Source organism: Monodelphis domestica, chromosome 2, assembly GCF_027887165.1.
Source record: "Monodelphis domestica isolate mMonDom1 chromosome 2, mMonDom1.pri, whole genome shotgun sequence".
Lineage (NCBI taxonomy): Eukaryota > Metazoa > Chordata > Mammalia > Didelphimorphia > Didelphidae > Monodelphis > Monodelphis domestica.
In genome coordinates, this window is record NC_077228.1 from 212,328,802 (window position 1) to 212,349,030 (window position 20,229).

The 20,229-nt window shown below is 41.5% G+C and overlaps 1 protein-coding gene across 1 annotated transcript in view; it reads right to left on the reverse strand.

Moving 5' to 3' along the window:
* Window positions 1-546: 546 nt before the first annotated feature.
* SAP30BP (SAP30 binding protein) overlaps window positions 547-20,229 on the reverse strand; it is a 54,246-nt gene continuing 34,563 nt past the window's right edge. Inside the window, 11 exon segments of the mRNA XM_001369381.5 lie at window positions 547-1,248; window positions 1,250-1,404; window positions 1,983-2,016; window positions 2,018-2,053; window positions 2,055-2,069; window positions 3,408-3,466; window positions 4,566-4,617; window positions 5,078-5,138; window positions 6,388-6,479; window positions 8,934-9,022; window positions 17,912-17,954. Coding sequence (XP_001369418.1) covers window positions 1,222-1,248; window positions 1,250-1,404; window positions 1,983-2,016; window positions 2,018-2,053; window positions 2,055-2,069; window positions 3,408-3,466; window positions 4,566-4,617; window positions 5,078-5,138; window positions 6,388-6,479; window positions 8,934-9,022; window positions 17,912-17,954 — 663 coding nt within the window. The 3' untranslated portion in view covers window positions 547-1,221.

The window sequence follows — 20,229 nt, forward strand, 5'->3', positions numbered from 1 at the left end:
TTGACACTCTGGCTTCCCTGCCCCAAAGTGGAAAGTTTAGTTACCGGAGAGAAAAATAAAAATAAAAGATTTCCCTCAGGGATTAGGCTGGGAAACCTAGTTTTAAAACAGGGAACAGCTCTAGAGGTTTCTGTGGGGCAGAGATAACAGGAGGAGAGGAAGGGTGGGGTAGGTAGGAATTCTCATATGAGATACTTTCATGTAAACAATGAACAACTAAACTACCCCCACCATAGCGGAGGGTGATTCATCTCCCCAGCTACTTTACAGCCTGCAAAGGTCAGAAGCACACTGGGCACCAAAGGGCTTGGGAAAGCAATATTAGCATTGGAGAGAATGCCTTACTCTTCAACTAGAGCTATGCCATCCTACCAAACCCCTCCCCATAAATGACACAGTAAACAGCCTTGATGGACAATTAGGAAACCTAATTAACTGTGAGCTTTAGCTGTGGCCAAGTGAGGTCTACATGTCTCCCAGGTGGGAAATGGAGAGTGAGAAAGGGGGGAAAGGAGGTTGGGAGAATACTTTGACAAGGTTTCAATATTCAGAGTATTCAGTGGCAGGTTATTTATTTGCACCCACCTCTTCTATACTTTCATCCTTATCCTGGACTCCTCTATGAGAGGGGCAGGAGACAGCCTCAGAATGTGTTCATAGCAACGTTCCTTGGCCACTGGGCTTCCTAGTAGTACCTTGGCCTCTGCCCAGCCCATGCCCCCTCCTGGAGTCATGCTTCATCCTGAGGCCTTACAGGCCCACCCCCCCCACTTCCCCCAAAGAACAAAGGCCTACAAATCCTTATCATCAAAGATTCAAGAGTAAAACTTCACATTTGTTTTAAAGACTGACCCTACAGGACAAGAAACTACCTGGGATGTTGGGCTATATTGATATAGCACTTTTAATAGAGCAATGGATGCCAAATCAACATGGCTACAAGCAGTCTATACTGCCCTGATCAGCAACGAGGGTCCTTCTGGATGGCTGGGCAACAGATTCTCTCAGTAGGCCTAAAAAGAGAATGTTTTGTCAGGGATGGCAAGACAGAAACTCATCCTTGGCTGATAAGTTTCTTTGGAAAGCCTTAGTCCAGTGAGTGCATGAGGTACCATGTCCGAGGGGACATTCCACATCTTGAGGTCATGGTCTTGGCAAGGTCCTGGAGTAGTGGTCCCTGTCCCACAACAAGAGGTATGTCCAACCCTATACCAGGTCTTGTCACTGCTTGGCTTTCTTCACAATGGTGGCCTACAGCTGAGATGACTGTAGTCTTGGAGCCACTTGCACTAGTTGTCACTGTGACGACCGCTGGCAGGGTGGCTGTGGTGGTGAGGATGGTGGGCTGGGCTATCGTTGTCACAGGGATAGCAGAATCCCACTTACTCTTTCTCTTCTGAGCATCTAAATGACAATCCAAGGAGAAAGTGTTTAAACACACAATACATGAAATTCAATACTCCCTTCCTTGGAGGTGACCTTGGGTAATCCAGAAAGACCTGACAGCAGACACACTGTGTACCTCACTGCCACCAACACTGAGAGGCTGAGGGGAGGGAGGGAGGGAGGGAGGGAGGGAGGGAGGGAGGGAGGGAGGGAGGGAGGGGAGAGAGAGAGGGAGAGAGAGAGGGAGAGAGAGAGAGAGAGAGAGAGAGAGAGAGAGAGAGAGAGAGAGAGAGAGAGAGAGAAGGAGAGAGAGGGAGGGAGGGAGGGAGAGAGAGGGAGAGAGAGAGAGAGAGAGAGAGAGAGGAGAGAGAGAGAGAGAGAGAGAGAGAGAGAGAGAGAAGAGAGAGAGAGAGAGAGGAGAGAGAGAGAGAGAGAGAGAGAGAGAGTGAGTGAGTGTGAGTGTATGTGCACACGCACATGGTGACTCTGTGCCCTCAATAAGTCAGTCTCTTCTGATTCACTCTCTGGTGAATCAGAAGAGAGCACCTCAAGGGAAAGACAAGGTCCTGGAAAGTTCTGGGAAAGCTACTTGTTACCTGTAGCTGCGGTGCTGGCTGTGGTGGTCGTGGTGGGCAGCTGCATTGGTTGTGGTGCCCTTCTTGGTACCCTGTCACAAATTCAATCTAGAAAGGGAAAGGGAGGAAAAATGAGAGATGTAGGAAGTTACCTGTTTATCTTGTAATCCATCTGCTCCAGGGGACAAACACTTTGGAAGTATGTAATAAAGGAGACACTGATAATCAGCTCTGGTTTGACTGGCAATGTTTGGCTGGGGGCAGGGGAGAGATTGTCTAAGGATATCAACAGTTTAAGCCCTAAGGGTTTTTAAAATTTTTTATTTTTATAACTAGGTTTAAAAAAACTTCCCCTCTCTATTGTCATGTATTTGCACAAATCCCAGACTTCCCTCCCACACTGCCCCACCTCACATGCCCAGAACCATTTGGCCAGGCCCCTCCTCCTCACACCCAGGAGGAGGTGGTGCCTGCACAGGGGAAGGACAGCTCCGGTCACCTCCCCAGGCGCTGCAGACACGTCCCTGCAATAAGCCTGAGGTTTGAAGGGGGAGGAGGGAGAGAGAGAGAAGGGAAATTCAATCAAGTGTTAAGAAAGAGAAAATCAGATTATTCCCCAACACCAGTCCCCACATGCCTGGCCCAAAACAGTGCCTGCAGAAGTATTTTAGCAAGGCCAAAAGCTATAGGCCCTTGGTCCTAAAGACTGGAAGGAGGCCCACTGGGGCTAGAGGCCTATACTGATAGTATAGGAGGGGTCAGGCCCAATCAAAGGCAAGAGGGGGTGATGACACTCATTGTCCCTCTCTCTTCCTTCAAGACAAAGTGGTCTTATAGGATAACATACTCAGGGATAATAACTGCTCACTCAGCCCTATATGCCCAGCATATGGAGAGCTGCTGAGGGAAGCTGGTCTGTTAAAACAAGGGATCAACTAATCCCATTGGGGAGTAGAAAGGAGTCCTGAAGTGGGAGAGGCCAGAGGACAGGGTTAAGTTCTTTAGGTTTAGCTGACTGGAGACTATAGAAGGCTAAAGGGTCAGAGGTGGTTGGGATCTAAAACTATGGGGGGTGGGGGATGGGTTCTGAGGACAAAGCTGACTAGGCCCTGAAAGTATTATACGTGAAAGAAAGGATAAAGTATCAAGGTAACAAGATGACAGAGAGGGAGGAAAAAAAAAAACACAAAAGAAGGGAAGAAAGGGAGGGAAGAAAGGGAACACAAAGGATGGAAGTTCAGCAAATACTCTTCAGTCTCAGAGAAGAACTAAATATACTAACTACATAGTTAGATGAAAAGAAATGTCTTCTTGGGGGGAGAAACAGTATTCCTCAGACCAAGATCTTGAAGTTGGGGGGAACCTCCTTCCTTAAGCACGAGTACCCCAGGTACTTCAATTATTCACCTTTTCTATCACCAAGTCTCCATGGTTTTTGTCACTTACTTTTGTCCTTTCCTTTTTGGCTTTTTCCAATTTGTCCATTTCAATCTTCTGAGCTTTGGCTATAAATAAAAGCCAAACTGTCAAAAAAGGTGCTCTAATCTCCTGCCCATAAGTTAATAAGCCCACCCTCCACAGGCTCATAAAGCAATAAATGCTTCATCACAAAAGGAGGAAGTCAATCCATTAATGCTCTTATATTTCTCACATTCCCTCCTCCACTAACTAGAGAAAAGTTTCTTCAGTCCAGACACTTGAAATTTCTCCTAGAGGAATTCCCTATTTCACAAGAATTACCAGGAAAAAATGAAGGAATTTTGGCAGGACATGTTCTATACCAAGTATCCCAATGAATACATTCAGACCTTGATTATTAAATTAGGTCATATACCATGACAAAATTAAGAGAAAACCAGATCAGGGAATTCTTAACTAAACAAAGGTCAGTGGCAATCTGGAACAATAAAACAGATAGTAATAAAAAAAAATTGCTAGCATTTGCAAAGCACCTTACAAATTTTATCTCATTTAATGCTCCCAACAATCCTGGGAGGCAAATACTATATATCCCCATTTTATAGATGAGGGAAGTGAGACAGAGAGCAATTTAACTACAATGATCTAAAACTGAAAAGCATTTGCATCAATGTGATCAACATAACTACGAAGAAAAGCAGTCACATGGGAAAAAAAACTTTGTTGAAAAACTTGACAAGAGTCCTATATCTAAGACATATGGAGAATCTAAATAAAACTAAAAGTGATTCTCCAAAGTTAAAGAGATCAAAAAACATGAATATTTGTCAATAGAAGATCACACAGCTAGGAGTGTCTGAGGCCAGATTTGAACCTAGGAACTTCTCGACTCCAGGCCTGATTCTATATAGTTCCCTAGCTGGCCCTGATAGGTGCTACTATGATCCTCATTTTATAGCTGAAGAAACTGAGGCACACAGAGATTAAGTGATTTGCACAGAGTTAGGAAGTAAACCCAGTGCTTATCCACTATCACACTAGTTGCCTCTGTGACTAAAATATCACTACCCTTTGAACCAAAGATCCTACTGCTAGGATACCCCATATACTCTAATGGGGTCAATGATAAAAAGAAAGGCCCCATATAAATTTCCCCAATCCCCCAAACACATCCTCTGAAAATACCTAGTGCCTCGTAGTAGGAGTCTTCAGACCATCCGTGGGGATCAAACATATCCTGAAAAAGAAAGTGTTAAACTTTTAATCAGATCCTTTGCTAAACATATTTTTCACTTGGGAGTATGAATCAGAAACTCAAGTACGTGTCCCTATTGAGTTTGGGCTTTAAGTCCTCTCACTGTTTGTTATTAGCCTCTTGGTCTTTGCATGGGCATTGAGATTCAGCAGGCAAGTCATGACTGTCAGTATAATTCCCTAGGGGATATGATCTCTTATCATGGACAGGATCCTTCAGGAGCCCAATCCTGTAAGTCTGCTGTAATGAAAGAGGATATATTCAGTTCTGACATATTTGGTGCCATGGTGGCTATTCAGGTGGAGTCTTTGTCTTTTTAAAGTCATATTTTAGGTTTGAGCAGTTTACATGGACAGTGAGAAGTAAGGACTGGGATGGAAGACAGCTTTGGGGAGGAGTTCTCCACAGTGCAACATTCTATTTGCAGAGCTTTGCCTCTTACCTTGGGATAATTGGTGCCAAGTTCATCAATTGAGCAAAACTGGATAAGCTTCTCATAGATGCTAGAACAAAGATGTCACAGAAAATTGACCTGAGTACCCATCATGATAAATAAAACTCCAACAGGTCTGTCCCAGAATCAACCTCTTCTAATTCCTGGGCTGTCATGATATCAGCTCTGCAAAACCTAACCAATATGTATGTTTGTTTGTGTGAAATAACCCTTACCTTCTATCTTAGGCTCAATACCAAGAATTAGTTCCTAGGCAGAGGAGTGGTAAGGGCTGGGCAGTTGGGGTTAAATGACTTGCCCAGGTTCACACAGCTAGGAAGTATCTATAGCCAAGGACTTGAAACTTAAGTCCTCTTGTCTCTAGGCCTGGCTCTCTATCCACTGAGCAATCTCACTGTCTCCCAAACCATTATGTTCCTAAAAAGCTTTCTTTCTAAAGAAAAATTTCAACAATGAAATCCACTAGTCTGAAAAATCATCTCGGATCATTTTTATTTATCTCTACTATGAGAGGGATGAGATTGTTGACTGGGAGCAGGTAAGCAATATGAAATAGTACTAAGTTGACAGATTATACTTTCATGTTTTAATCATATGTCTCTGACCTCCAATCTGTGACTGGAAGCACTGTCAGAATGGTTTCAACTTTAGCTGCTACTTATCTGCCATCTTGGCTCCCCAATATGTGTGATTGGGTTGGAGCCATTGTATACTTAAAGGCAGATCTCTGATATTACCCATGCCATGTTTAATCATAGGTGTTAAATTTACATGGCCAGCAAGGCCCAACTACAGCTCTCATACAAAAAAGGCACTACCCATTCATCTGTCCATAGAATCACTTGACCCTGGGAGAGGGTCAAGAGACCTCCAAGAATAGTTAGTGCAACCCTCTCATTTTACAGATGGGGAAACTAAGGTCTAAGAGGGGCAATAATTTGTTCAAGGCCAAGATGCCAAGCTGTAACACAATCAGAACTGGAATCCAGCTCTACTGACTCCTGATTCAATTTTCTTTTTTTCTTTTTGCTGTCAACATACTGGCTTTTGATTGGCAGTACAGTAAGACTGGTTGTAAATCCTGAGAGGATCATGTTGTATCATTCACTGTAGATTTCCTAATGAAGTTATCACATGCATTTTTGTTTTGGTGCTTAGCAAAAGTGACTAATTTGGTGTTAAGCTGGTCTCTGTATAATTTCTTCACCATTAATAATAATAGGAGTGCATTAAGTCATGTCTTGACTCATTCCCCTCCTAGGCCAGAAGCAAAAACTTGAGCTGATTCTCCAGCTTACCTAGGATTCCGAAATTCCTTCTTCCTCTGTATAATGTAGTTCATATCCATCCCTTCCTTTATCTTCCGCTCATACAGTTTCTGTATTTTGTCCTACAGAAAAGGTACAAAAACTGTCATGATATAATTATACCATACTTTCAATTATGTCTATGGTCAAGGAGGCAGGGGGAAGGAAAAGCTATGAAAATTTTTTTAAAAATTAAAAAAAGTTTCATTTAAGTCATAATTTTAACCTATATTCCAACAAATCTTTGGCCAGAGGTTCTTGCAAGAAAGGGGCTAGACTGGTTTGATTACAATCAAACTTCTTTTAATTTTTAAAAAAATTTCTTTAATTTTTCCAGATGGCTTCTACTAATAAAGTGCAATGAAATAGTCAAAGCCAGAAAAACTCATGGGAAGGCCTGGAAAACCTGCAAACTGGTTAACTACTTCCTGAACTACCCATAGAACATCAAAGCTTTTTATAAAGATAAAATTCAGGTCTTGGTTGAAAGAACAGGTCCAAGTCCTCAGTGAATGGTTGAAGTGTGAGCTATAGATATTGGAGAGGGCCTGAACATTTCCCACTGGAGAAGGGATATTCCTACAGCTTTTAGCTTGGGCTCCAGACACTTTGAAAATGATTTGTTGGAGGGTTCTCAGGAGTGGCAGATTAATTTTCAGATGAGCATCATTCAAAACTTTCCTACTTTACACTGGCTGGCTAGGGCCTTTGTTAGAGTAATTAAAGGACAATATAGCAGGGAGCCTGGCTGGCACGATGCTATCACCTGAAATGTTTTCTTTGGGGAAAGCATATCCAGCACATTCCCATACAGATTACATTATCAGTCAATGTATCAGTCTTGTCCAGTGCCAGGAGAGAGACCTAGGAAATCTGATTCTGGGGTATGGGTCACAAGGTGAAGAACCTACTAACTTCCAAAACGTAAAGCCCAAGTTGCCTCAGAGAGAAACTAAACAGAATTAAGTCCTTATTAGGGTGAAGACTTAATTTCTGAATTTGTACTCTTCAAAGTTATAAATCTGTAAAGTAAGATATTTGGTTCCAGGCCCAATGGAAACAACTTTACACAGGTTCTGGAGAATGAAAACATTAGGGCGACATTCCACCTTTCAGAAAGAAGCAGTGGGTTAAGATAAAGAATGATCAAGCAAGATTCCCTTTTTGGGGGGTGTAGTGGCAGAGAGAAGTCTATTAAAATATTGGAGGAAATACAATGATAGGGGGTAGCTGGGCAGTTTAGTGGATTCGGAGCCAGGCCTAGAGATGGGAAGTCCTGGGTTAAAATGTGGCCTTAGACAATTTCCTAGCTGTGTGACCCTGGGCAAGTCACTTAACTCCCATTGCCTAGCCCTTACCATTCTGTTGGTAAGGGTTTAAGTAAAAGAAAAAAGGAATACAATGATCCAGGACAATTCTGAGGAACTTATGACAAAGAATGCTATCTATCCACCTCCAGAGAGTGAATTATTGGGGTTGGCTTGCAGATCAAAGCATGCAATTTTTTACTTTAGTTTATTTATTTATTTTTTGGGTGGTGGTAATTTATATAATTATTCTTACTAAAATTAACAATATGGAAATGTTTTATATAACACATGTTTAACCCAGAAAAAAAAAATATCAGCAGAGAGAAGCTAAGAGTGATAGACTTATCTAAATCTGCTTTCTCAAAGAGTCAGTTTCACCTCAAAGAGAAATCTCTACAATCTCATTAAAGGTAAACCTATTGCTCAAAGAGGACATCTCTGCCTTGGGTCACCAAGATTGTGCCAGTTCAGCTGAAATAAAATATTCTCAGGGCCACAGATTTTACTATTAAGACCTTCTGGAAAGAAAAAAAGGAAATTACTACCTAGAAGAGTCAAGCTGCTTGGTGTTTTCTCTGCCTAAGAAACTGCTGGAGTTGCTAACTACATGTTGTAGCTTGTCTGGCTTGCTGGGATAGAAGAAGCCTTCATCCTGTGGGATGGTGGGTGGGAGGCCTACTCAGCATGGGGTGGAGACTTCAGGGAAAGGGGAAAAAATCCTGTTTTCTGAGTGCCCAGTTCTGGCCCCCCACTCCCCCCAATCAGCCTGCTGCATTCCCTAGCCCCAGGCCCCATAAGTCCCCTTTTGTTAGGATAGTATAAGTTTTCAGTTCAAATATGGCTAGAAGTGCCTAGTGGAAGCTATGGATTACAGCCCACCTTTGGTTCTAAGGCTAGCCACCAATTTACTAAATGTTAGATCACAAATTGGAGCTGCTAGGGGACCTCAGGTGCCATCAAGTCCAACTCTCTCATTTATAAGATGAAGAAATTGAGGCAGAGAGGTTAGGTGAGTTGCCCAGGTTCACCCAATTAGTGAGTGTCCAAGAACAGAATTTGAACCCAGGTTTCCCTGAAGAATGTGTGTGTGTGAGTGTGTGTGTGTGTGAGAGAGAGCCTGTATGACACAGCCCTTCCTTTAAATAAGCAGAAAAGTGAGTAAGAGAGACAGAGAGAAAAGAAAGACCATGTATACCATCATGGCAACTAAACACTGACTGCTCCTACCTGGAGGTGATTTGAGCATCTGCCAGGTGGTTCTGGGGGGATTGTAATCTCATCCGGGGACATGTTCCTGACTCTCTCAGAGAAGGAAGCTATGGAGAAAACAAAAAGGCAACATCAGAGTCTGATTCCTTGCTCCCAAAGGCAGCATTCAAATGCCTAGAATGATGCTGATGCTAGAAGGTGAAACTCCTCTAGACCACATATCATCACCACAGCCCAGGCCAGTTTTCCAGGGAACTTGCACATGTCAAATTGAGTTTCAGCAACCCCCAAAAAAATCCTCCAAAAAACTTGATGCCAAAGTTCCCACTTTATCTTCTAGAAAATAGAAGGTTGACCATAGTGGGAGAAAAAACCTAAAGATTAAAAAAATAAAAGGACAATTGCTCCCCAGGGGTTGTAAGCTCCCCCACAGTCATTAAGCACTGCAGTGATTTCAGTCCTGCTCTGAATGCCTTGGACAATGGGGTATTTGTAACAACTTCTGTTTGTGTTGTTCAAAAACACCCCCTTATGAAAAGATCATAGACTGTTCAAATAACAGGCAGAGGAGAGTGGGAAAAGGAGAAGGAAGGCAAACCAGGACCGTTATTTGCTTTGAGAATATCTGTGCAGAAACAGCACATCTGGGGTAGGAGGTGGGGAAGCTGGCTGGTCTGCTTGCCTGTTGCTAACCTTGAACCAAACCCTGGGGCTCAGATTGCTTCTCTGACCCAAGTTGAGTTAATATTTTCTTAGGAGATAAGGTGCTTTGATCTCCCTCTCTCTCTACTTACAGTTCAACTATTACACCAAAGAACACATTGTTAAAACTCATGAACTTGGAGTTTGGGACTTCTGTGGTCTAATTCCAACCTATCTTTCAGAGGACGCTGCTCTCCATTTATTACAGTCACGATGACCAAGCTAGGCCCAAACCGTACTACATTTCATGCTGGGATCCATGCATTTGTACAAGCCATCAATTGCCCTATTGAGAATGCACTTTTCTTTTCATCTCAGTCTATCAGAATTTGGACTTTTTTCTTTGAAGCTCAATTGCCTTCCCTGATTCTCCCAGATCTTAATGCTATTTTCATCTTGAAAGACTTTGTATTTACTTCTCTTTGCATATTTTGTAATCCCCAGAGTAGAAACTTTTGATTTCATAGTGGTGGGTTTGCTGAATTGAAACAAATCTAAGTCTTAAAAACAATCATTACCACATTATTGAATGGAGCTCAGAGGAGGGCCACAGTCAAACTTACCTTTGCAGCTGGCTGCTAATAAAGAATGATGTCCAAAGAACACATGATGAGAGTCACACTCTACCAAATACTAAATAGGGCTATAAAACAACTCAATGTCACTCAATTTTCATGGTCATCAGTCACATTCACTAGAGCTCCTCCAAGAATGGGATAACACAATAGTCACAGTACAATCTCCAACCAGAAAGAGCTTATTCTCTACTAAGCTAATGTGCACATCAAGAGGATTTTGACATCATGGCAGTTTTTAAATATTAGCATGCCTATTCTAAGCACACAGGGTTGGGGCCTCCCTCCCCCCTACACTATTCTATCTTTTTACTATCACGGGCAACAGCAAGGCCCAGCAGAGTTAAAGGACATTTTTAGGAACACTAAAGAAGACAGAAGAAATACAGTCTGAGAATGTGAGCTAGCATTGAATTTTACAACATCAGCAACAAAAGCAAAGGCCAGACACGAATGACATTAACTCGTAACTTTTAGTCACTAAACCCCATTGGTGACACCATTACAAGTCCTAAAAGAGAAAAGGACCCATACAGACACAAAACCATTTCCAGCAGTATTAAAAAAAAACAAAAAAACACTTAACCCTTTGTTTTAGAACCGTGACCATGACTAAGTATTGGTTCCAAGGCATAAGAGTGGAAAGGGCTGGGTAATGGAGGTTAAATGACTTGCCTAGGGTCACACATTTAGGAAGGGTCTGAATCCAAATTTGAATCCAAGACCTCCCAAGTCTTCAGGTCTGGCTCTTTATTATTGAGTCACCAAGCTGCCTCTGCAGCATTTTTTATAACAACAGAGATGTAGAAAGTGATACCCATTGATCGGGGAATGACTGAACAAATGGAATTATTACCTCACCATAAGAACTGATGAACATGAAGAGTTCAGAGAAACTCACAATAACTGGTATAGAGTGAACCAAGAAGAACCAGATGTACAGAGTACAGGAGTAAGACTTTTTAGTATAAACATGTACTAAGTGTCAAGCACTATGCTAAGCACTTTAGAACTATTACTTCATTTGGGGGAACTAGAGTCAGGCCTAGAGATAGGAGGTCCAGAATTCAAATGTGGTCTTGGACCCTTCCAAGCTGTGTGACCCTAGGCAAGTCATTTAACCTCCACTGCCTAGTCCTTACTGCTCTTCTGCCATGGAACAATATTCATTGGTTCTAAGACAAAAGGTAAGGGTTTAAAAAACAACAATTATTTCATTTGATCCTTAAACAATCCTGTGAAGTAGGCATTATTATTATTATTTCCATTTTACAGTTGAAAAAACTGAGGCAGACAGATCAAGTAACTTGCTGAGGGTCATATAACTAGGAAGTACCTGAGGCTGAATTTGAACTCAGGTCTTCTTGTCTCCAAGCCAGCGCTCTATCCATAGTGCTACCTTGGTGATAACCACATTATTGTAAAGGAAAACATCATTAAGCCTTTAGCACTCTGACAATGAACCCTTGAAGCCTGTCTCCAGCATTTCTATGCCTTAAGGCAGAGATAGTTGGCAATGAGTGTAAAGGAGGTATGTTTTCAAATATGGCCATCTTATTTTCTTCCTCACTGCATTTGTTATAAGGAAAAGTTCTCTAGGGGTTGAAGAGTTCCCTGAGAGGTGACAATAAATAATGTTAAAGGGAAAAAATAAAGGAAAAAGCACAACAAAAATATTTTTTAAAGTAAATTTTCTGATCCATCTCCCCAAAAGAGAAGTGTTAAGTTGTAGAGGCAGAAAGAGGCACCACTTGAAAAGGAGAAAAAGATATTTTTAATGGAAATGAGTGTGGTCTGTGTCCTCTTTACTCCAGCCCTCTTCCTCTCCAGTGCCCACTGTAGAGCTTTGCACACAAAAAGAATTCAAAGATAAAGTACGTGTTCTGGGCTGTAGTATGTATAGTCCATGTTAAGAGGGTAACACTGGGACAGTTACTTAGTCCTATACCTCTCTGTGTGAACATGAGAGGAAGGCTCCATTTTACTTGCTGTCCGGTAGATTTTGAGAATATGAAGAACTACTGTGCCAATAACTACTGCTTATCAGCTGGGCATTTCATCAAACATGTCAACTGTCTTGTCTGGATTGTTGAATTAGTGTCTAGGCCACCAAAAAATACAGGATTGCTTTTCAATCCTAGATGAGTAGCTTTAGTATGTGATCTGAAATATTTAAGAGTTGGGTAAAGTGGTAAAAAGGGATGACAGTCAGGATACTTAGCAACATGAGAAGATTTAGAAGTTCTTCCCTCTTTTCTCAAGACCATGATGAACTGTTTGTCACAGGCGAAGTGGATATTGCTCTGGCCCTATTCCATTGGGTAAGGGGATGGGAAGTTGATGATGAAGAATGAGAAGCCCCAAATCATTGTGTTTGTTCTCTCCCTCCCTTCCTTTTTCCTGCTCTCTCTCCCTTTCCTAAAGGCCACTGGTTTCTTAGCTGGTTCTTACTCTGCATTTCCCCTGCCCACAATGTCAAAAATTGTGTCTCTTATCATGTTGTTTTCTATCAACAGAATCTAGGGTTTGGTGAACACTGGCCTTTATAAGGATTTGAATAAATCAGAACTTTTGGAGCAGGGATGCACAAAAATTAGGGGTAGGTAGAAACATAGAACCCTTTCTGAAACTACTTTCCTAATTCTGTGGGTCTAAGCTATTCAAAGCTACTCTGAGGTTGCCATTTTTGTTCTTGTAAATTGATTTTGTAGAGGGCTTTGTTTTAGAGAGAAAAGAGATTTAAGAGCCCACATAGGAAAGTTGGTTTAATGAAATCCTTAATTCTAAAGCCTAAATGAATTAACTATGAACCCATGACCAGAAAACATATAATAACATAGCAATTCCATTGGGAGTAGGAGTTTGCTTTTATATAGATTACTAAGACAGGTGACTGCAAAAGCCAGTAACAGTTAAATAAGGATTAGGCAGGAGCAGTATTTGCCAGTTCCCTCCCTGTGGTTAGGCTAAGACCTGATCCCCTGCACCTCCAACTCTCTTTCCCCACAAGGCAAGTTACCTTGAAACCTGATTGATTTAGGAGCTTAATATTCAAATCACTGAAAAATCTTCCAGGTCAAATAAGAGCATAAAAGCAGTATACTCACAAGGAATTAGTGACCCTTAGACATGCTGGATGCCATGTATGTCAGCATAGCCTACTAGCCAGAGAGATGCATTTCTGCACAAACATGAGATGAGTTGTATTTACCAGAACTAGTGCTATTTTTTTCTGAGTATCCTTTTTATGTTAGGCCTAAGTATACCTCCTTTTATCAGCTGTAATCCAAAAACTGCTTCACTTAGTTCTAGTTTTGAACCTGAACTACCAAATTGGTTTCAGTCAAGCCCAGCCCACAACATTTTGGTAAAGGCAGATTTGGGGCAAAACATCATCATGGTTATAGTGGGGAAAAGATTATATGGATGTAGAGAATTGGAGTGACTGGATGGCCAGATACCAGTGTGGGACCCTGTGGCAAGGATACTTTTGGTGGTATGTGGAGAGTCTTCCCAACAGAACAGAGAGAAAAAGCTTCCAATGATCTGAAGCAATTAGCTCAGTAGAAACTAAAGAAAACATCAGGCTGAACATTCCCTGGTTATTGTTGACGGTCTTGGAGAAGCTGGATTTCTGAGAGAAGGAAAATTAAAGTAATGCATTTAGCAACTAGGGATAGAGAGCTTGCTTTAAAAACCAAAACCCAAAAATCTTTATCTTCTGTCTTGGAATCAATAGTAAGTATTGCTTCCAAGGGAGAGGAGTGGTAAGGGCTAGCAACAGGGGTTAAGTGACAGGGTAAGACAGCTATCTAAGGCCAAGTTTGAATCCAGGACCTCCAGTCTCTTAATCCACTGAGCTACCTCCCTGCTACAGAGAGCTTGCTTTTTAAGGACTGTGTCCTGAAGGCAGAGACAGCACAAGTGAAAGAGGGGTAGGGTGGTGGTGAAGGATCAAGAGAGACTAGTGGACAGAAAATAAAGTCTATATTCACAGGTTTCACCAGAAAATTAATCTCAATGAGATCAGGGCTCTAAGGGAAGAGAATGGGAACAGAAATTAAGATAAAAGAACTGGGAATCTGCCCCTGTAGAAAGACAGTCTTGGATTTACCTTATTGCTATGTTCAAAGGAAAAGCTGAAAAAGTAGGTCTTCTTTTACCACCAAAGAACTGGGGAAACTGCAAGAGAACTTTAAACACCTGGAATAATGGTTGTCAGGGTATGATCCAATAGAGTAAAACTGGAGACCTTTTTTGTGTAAAAGCCCTATGGTTTGGGGATGAGGCAGTTGTTTCTACCCAATAGGACTTCTCATGCCAACTAGAACACCTACCTACCAAATAGTCTTCAAAATATCCCCAGCTGGCAGAGTGGATCGTATGCCCATCTCAGGGGAAGAGGTTCAGTCCTCTTTAACAATAACTTTGTCACTATGACAAAGTCATACCAGTCCACCAGTACCAGATGTCTCACTTCCCAGAAGCTGTATCTGCTATGAATCAAAGCCATTTTAGGAAGGAAGAAGGCTTTTCAGTCCCGTAATTTATCAGATTCAGACTCCAGAAGTACCTATCTGATAAGGACAAACAACTTTTGGACATAGTTCCAAATAACCTTTGACTCTTCTTTTTTCATTGCAAATGCAATTATTAAAGTCTTTGTCCAGACTAATACCCCACACACTATGGTTATTAGTTCAGTTATTGTTCAATTTGCAGATCTTTGCCTTCTCCCCTCTCCCACGGATAGTTAAGACTCACTCCTTCCCAGAAAGGGCTTGAGGGACCAAGGAGGAAGAGGAGGAGGGAGAGACCTGGGAAAGGTAAAACTATGCATAACTATGGTACATGTATTTCCATGGAAGAAATAGGATCCTCTAGCTGATGGCCATTCCAAGTTCCTGGATGAAGGTGGGAGACTCTAGCTTCCTTGTAAAAAACGGAGCAGCCATTTGGTAGAGGCTTCTTCTTTTTAAATCCTTCTGTCTTACAACTGTATCTAATTATTGGTTGCAAGACAGAAGAGTGGTGGGGGGCTAAGCATTTAGGGTTAAGAGACTTGTCTGGGGTCACACAGCTAGGAGATGTTGGGCCAAATTTGAACTCAGGACCTAACTCTCTATCCAATGAGTCATCAAACTGCCTCCTCCAGAGGTTTCTAAAAAGGCATTACCATCCCTTCTCTCACCCACACCCCTTCATCTAAGGGAGGGAGATTTCCTGGCTCAAGAAGAAATGGAGAATATTGACCCGAGGTACAGGAAAAACCTCTTTATCAACACTGGCACCTTACACACACACACACACACACACACACACACACACACACACACACACACACACACACACACACACACGCTATGATTGATGTTCCTGGTGCAGCTCTTGCTAACTGTCACAACTTTACACTGGCACTCACTATGAGCAAAAAAGATCTGGCATCACTTGTAAGGATAGAGGGATAAGGGAAAATGCAAAAGGTGTCTCTAAAAGGGAGAGAGAAGAATTTAGCTATGAACCCTGGGAAAAGATTCTAGAAGGAGAAGACATTGCAAAGAAGGGTTTGGGGAGTTAACCGAGTTAACTGACACTACACAACTGTCCTTTTCCCTTGGTTGGAAGGGAGAATGGCTGCTCTATCAGTTCCTGTAACCTGACTAGTTTTGTGGAGGAACTTACGAGAATTTGGGCTTGGAAAATACCTAGGAGGAAATCTGGGTTTCCCTACTGTGCTGTGGACAATTTGGCTGTGGCAATTTGGCTAAGGTAAACCAAAGGGTTTAACATCTGGGACTTTGGGTTTTTTACCTAAGAAGTCAACCCCAGGCTTGGGGAAGGACTCAGTCCACTTGTGAGTCCATTCTCACTAAGCCCTTTTAGAGACAATTAAGTTAGTTGATTAACAATCTAAGATATTTAGTATAGATAGTCAGATGGTTTTGGGGGTTAGATAAGATTAGGGAGCTGGTAAGAAGGATTTTAGAAGATCAGAAGAGCTTTTTTGTGAGAGGAGCATAGAAAGCAGGTGGAGATAGAGCTGTAGAGTTAGGGACATTGTATCTTAACTATCAGTTCTCTAACCTTAATAAGCAAAATAAACGTGTGTTTTTATATAGTCTCAAGGGGTTTTTGCTTCACTAGCCCTGGGAAGGTCCCTAGATGGGTTTTTCATCACCAATCCATCTGGGTCCTTCTCTATCTACATATCTTCTTTTGGAGGTACATTTCTTTTTCACACTTATCACATTAATCAAATTTAGAACTTGGTCCCTCTGAAGGGAGAAGGAAGAGCCTAGAATTTCTAGGCTTTGTTCCTCTATATTCATTCACTCCTTCATGGTGTTGTTATATTGCTTTTTGTATTTTTTTAAACTTGAACTAAGTTCCTCTTCTATGCTGCTTCCACTAGACTTCCTGTATTTCTAAGATTAGAGTTGTCCAGAAATGGCCCTTAAAACCATTTATATGGCAGAAAGTCCTTTAGGACCTTACCACAAAGGGATGGGATGTAGTAGGAACAGCAAATATGAAGGTTCCCAACTAGGCCAGTTTTTTCCCCCTAAAAAGCGAGGCAAGGAAGCTGTTCTCAAAATTAGTTTAAGGGCTTAAGGTTCAAGTCCATTGATATTTTCCAGATACCTAAAGGCATAAATGAACTTAGCCCACATAAGGAGTCAGTGTCCCTTATTTATAGCAGATTATCCAAAACTGTGCAAATTACTATATCTCCAAACTCTTGACCAGATGTGTTTCTGTATGGAGATGAAATGGGATGCATCTACCTGAATCAGTGCTGTATTTCTATGGAGTACCCTTTCCATAGTATGGCTAGGTAAATCTTCTTTTGTTAACTGCTAGATGGTCTAAAAGTGTCTCATTTAATTCTGGCCTTGAACCTGAACTGCCAAACCTGCCGAACAGTGGTTTCAAGGTAGGTTTTGATGGGACATCAGCATCTTCCTTTGTAGAAAGATGGATTCTTACCTGGGAAAACCTAGATTTAATATAGCTCTTGGAAGGTTTATGGATAAAATAGTGTCTCAAGTATCTTACAAGGTCCTAAGAAACCAAATACTTGGGACACAAACTACAGTGTGGGCCTAGTACACTCCTACATAATGGCACTCTGGTACTCTGAACATCCAATAACATGTTGCCTCCACTCACAATGGGATTTCTGACTCCAAGGCTGCCTGACATTTCCCCATCTTAGTGATATGGGTGGTGCAAGAAGAGGCCACATATTTACCCTTTGAGCAATTTCCAGTACATAAGGCTAGAGAGGAGGAGAAAGGCAGTAAGAAGGGTCTAAGACAGGGATTTTGGCCCAAGACACAAGGGGAATTGAAGCAAAGAGGAAGAAAAATCTTTTGGTTAAATGGGGCTCTGCTCCACTCCGGACAGAACTGGCAACTAACCAAAGGCTGACAAGCTGTTCCATGAATACAACATAAAAAGAAGAATTGTTCCTTTTATGTCTCACCCATCCTATAAAATGCCAAGTGGAAGGAAAGTATCAAGAGGCTGAATACAAAACTTATCTCAGAGCAGCTGCTTAAGATAGAGCAGGAAATATTTATATCAAGCAGAGGTTTATCCTGGATGACTAAAACCTAGTATACTCCTTTCTCTAAGCTATTTTCTGCTCATCCCCAATATAAAATTCCTTGTACCACAGAATGTATATAATATATATATATATATAAAAATACATACCAACCAACTCCTGGGGATCTCTCTTTTCCAGTTCTGAAAACTCCTGCAAGAGAGAAACAAAAACAAGGAAAGATAAGATTTGGGACTTGGATACACACTGCTATCTGCCAGATATTTTCTCTTAATACCTGCATTAGTGTTCATTGCTATAGTGCAACACTTTCCAAGGAAGGAAAGGGAAATGAGAACTATTACATGGAACACAGTGAAAAACCAAGCTTCTTGGTTTGTCAAGACTTGTGCCCTAATAACTACTCCAATTCTCCAACATCATCTAAGTTTGGATGACAAACCATTGTTCTGAACTGTTTAACTCCATTTTTCCAGCAATGACAGACACAAAGAAGAAACAACTCAGGTAAGTCTTTCATGACCAATGAAATCAATTTCACTCTAGCCAGTTTTCTCTTCCCCTGGGCTCTTGGGATAGTCACCTGCCTGGGCTTTCACCACACTGTACAAGGCACATCACTTCAATGCAACTAGAGGATGATGAGCTTGTTTAAGGCAACCATTACAGTTACTATAGGCATCAGGATATTGGGGATACCAAAAAGACCACATCTGTATCAAGAAAAGAGCCAAACAAAAACAAAACTGCTCCTAAAAGTTTTTGTTTTTTTAATTAATAAAATATTTTCTGGTCTCACTTTACAAGTATCAAAGTGAATTCTCTATCCCAAAGAAGTTTTGAGGGAGAAGAACAGTCCTAGCCCTAAGCTGTGTTATCAAGTTCTGGCATGTTTCTGGTGGTAAAAGGTTCATTCCAAAACCAAGTCCTTTTTTTCATTGGTACGGTCCCTCATCTGATGAAGATGACAAATCTGACCTTTGTATCTGGGCTGCTGCAGCACATCTACCTAGGAACAATAACTGTGGAGATACCAAGTATACCCCTCAACTGCTAAAAGAATGGTGGAAACTGACCCCACAGAAAACTACTGGTCCTCTTTTTTTTCCGCCTTCCTCTTGTTGAGGTAGGGTTGTGATGGGAAAAGTTATACAAAAGCTATGGACATGAGGCTTTCAGGAGGAATTTGCACAAAGAGAGATCAATTAGATTCAAGTTTGGTGGAACAGCAGTAAGTCAGTGTGTGTTTTGAATATCAGGCAGGCCACCAAAATCCCTCCCCAAATCAGGGCGTTATGTACTGAGACAACACCATCTGTATCTTACTCCTTTTCTCCAATCAACTCCCATCCCCCTCACTCAGGATTCTAAGACAGTCCAAAATTCCTGAGGTCCTCAGAACACTGCCACTATTCATCCAACCTGAACAAGACACAATCTTCATGCCTAGTTGCTTAGCAACAAGACCCTCACAGCCATATTCCCATTGCTAGTCAGGTGGGCAAATAAAGGACTCTTACTGGCCTGAGATAGAGAAGGGCTGGAAAGCTGATGTGCCAAGTTCAGGCTGGCATCATAAACCAGGCTGCTTCACCAAATGTACCAGTCTCTCTGGGGATCTAACAACAATCTCTTTGTAGCAGTGAATGATGAAGTTAATGTTAAATAGCTAAGAAATTTCCTTATAAATTATTCTAGAAGACAGTTTTCTTGGTGTTAAATGTGGGAAAACACAAGTTAAGTGTATTTCCCTGAATTCATATCATCTCTCCTAGTTACCTATTTGGGAACAGGCCTTGCCCTGGTAGGACAACCATAGGATAGACTGGCCAATTGCAATTTCCTAAATAGCTCCTACCCACATCTTTCCCAAGGTATTCAACTGTCCTGGCAACCTATTGGATGAACTAAAAAAGACAATTACAAAAGTAAAATACCTTTGGCAAGATAACAATACTGGTTAAAAATGCTTATCTACCCTAGAATCACAAGTTAATCATTTATAGAACATAAAACATTTATAGAAACATTTATAGTGCACTTTAGGATTAGAACAAAACCAAACCAAAAAATCCTCCTACCTTCCAGCTTAGAATCCATACGTGTATAGATTCCAAGGCAGAAGAGCATTAAGAACTACTAGGTAAATGGGGGTTAAGTGACTTACCCAGAGTCACATAGCTAGCTAGCACTTGAGGATTTAAAAAATGTTATATACTTTATCTCATTTACTTCTCCTAACAATCTTGAATTATTACTCCCGTCTCACAGACACGGAAAATGAAGTTATAAGAGAGTAAATAACTAGTATCCACAACTAGTATCTGAGGCATGGCTCACCTAGGTTTCTCCTGAATTCCAAGTCCATCAAACCATTTTCCTTTTTGTACACAGAACATCTCCCCAAAGAAGTCTTCTTTTGGACAGGAACAATGGGCAATTTAGCCAGTCTTGTACCCAATACAAA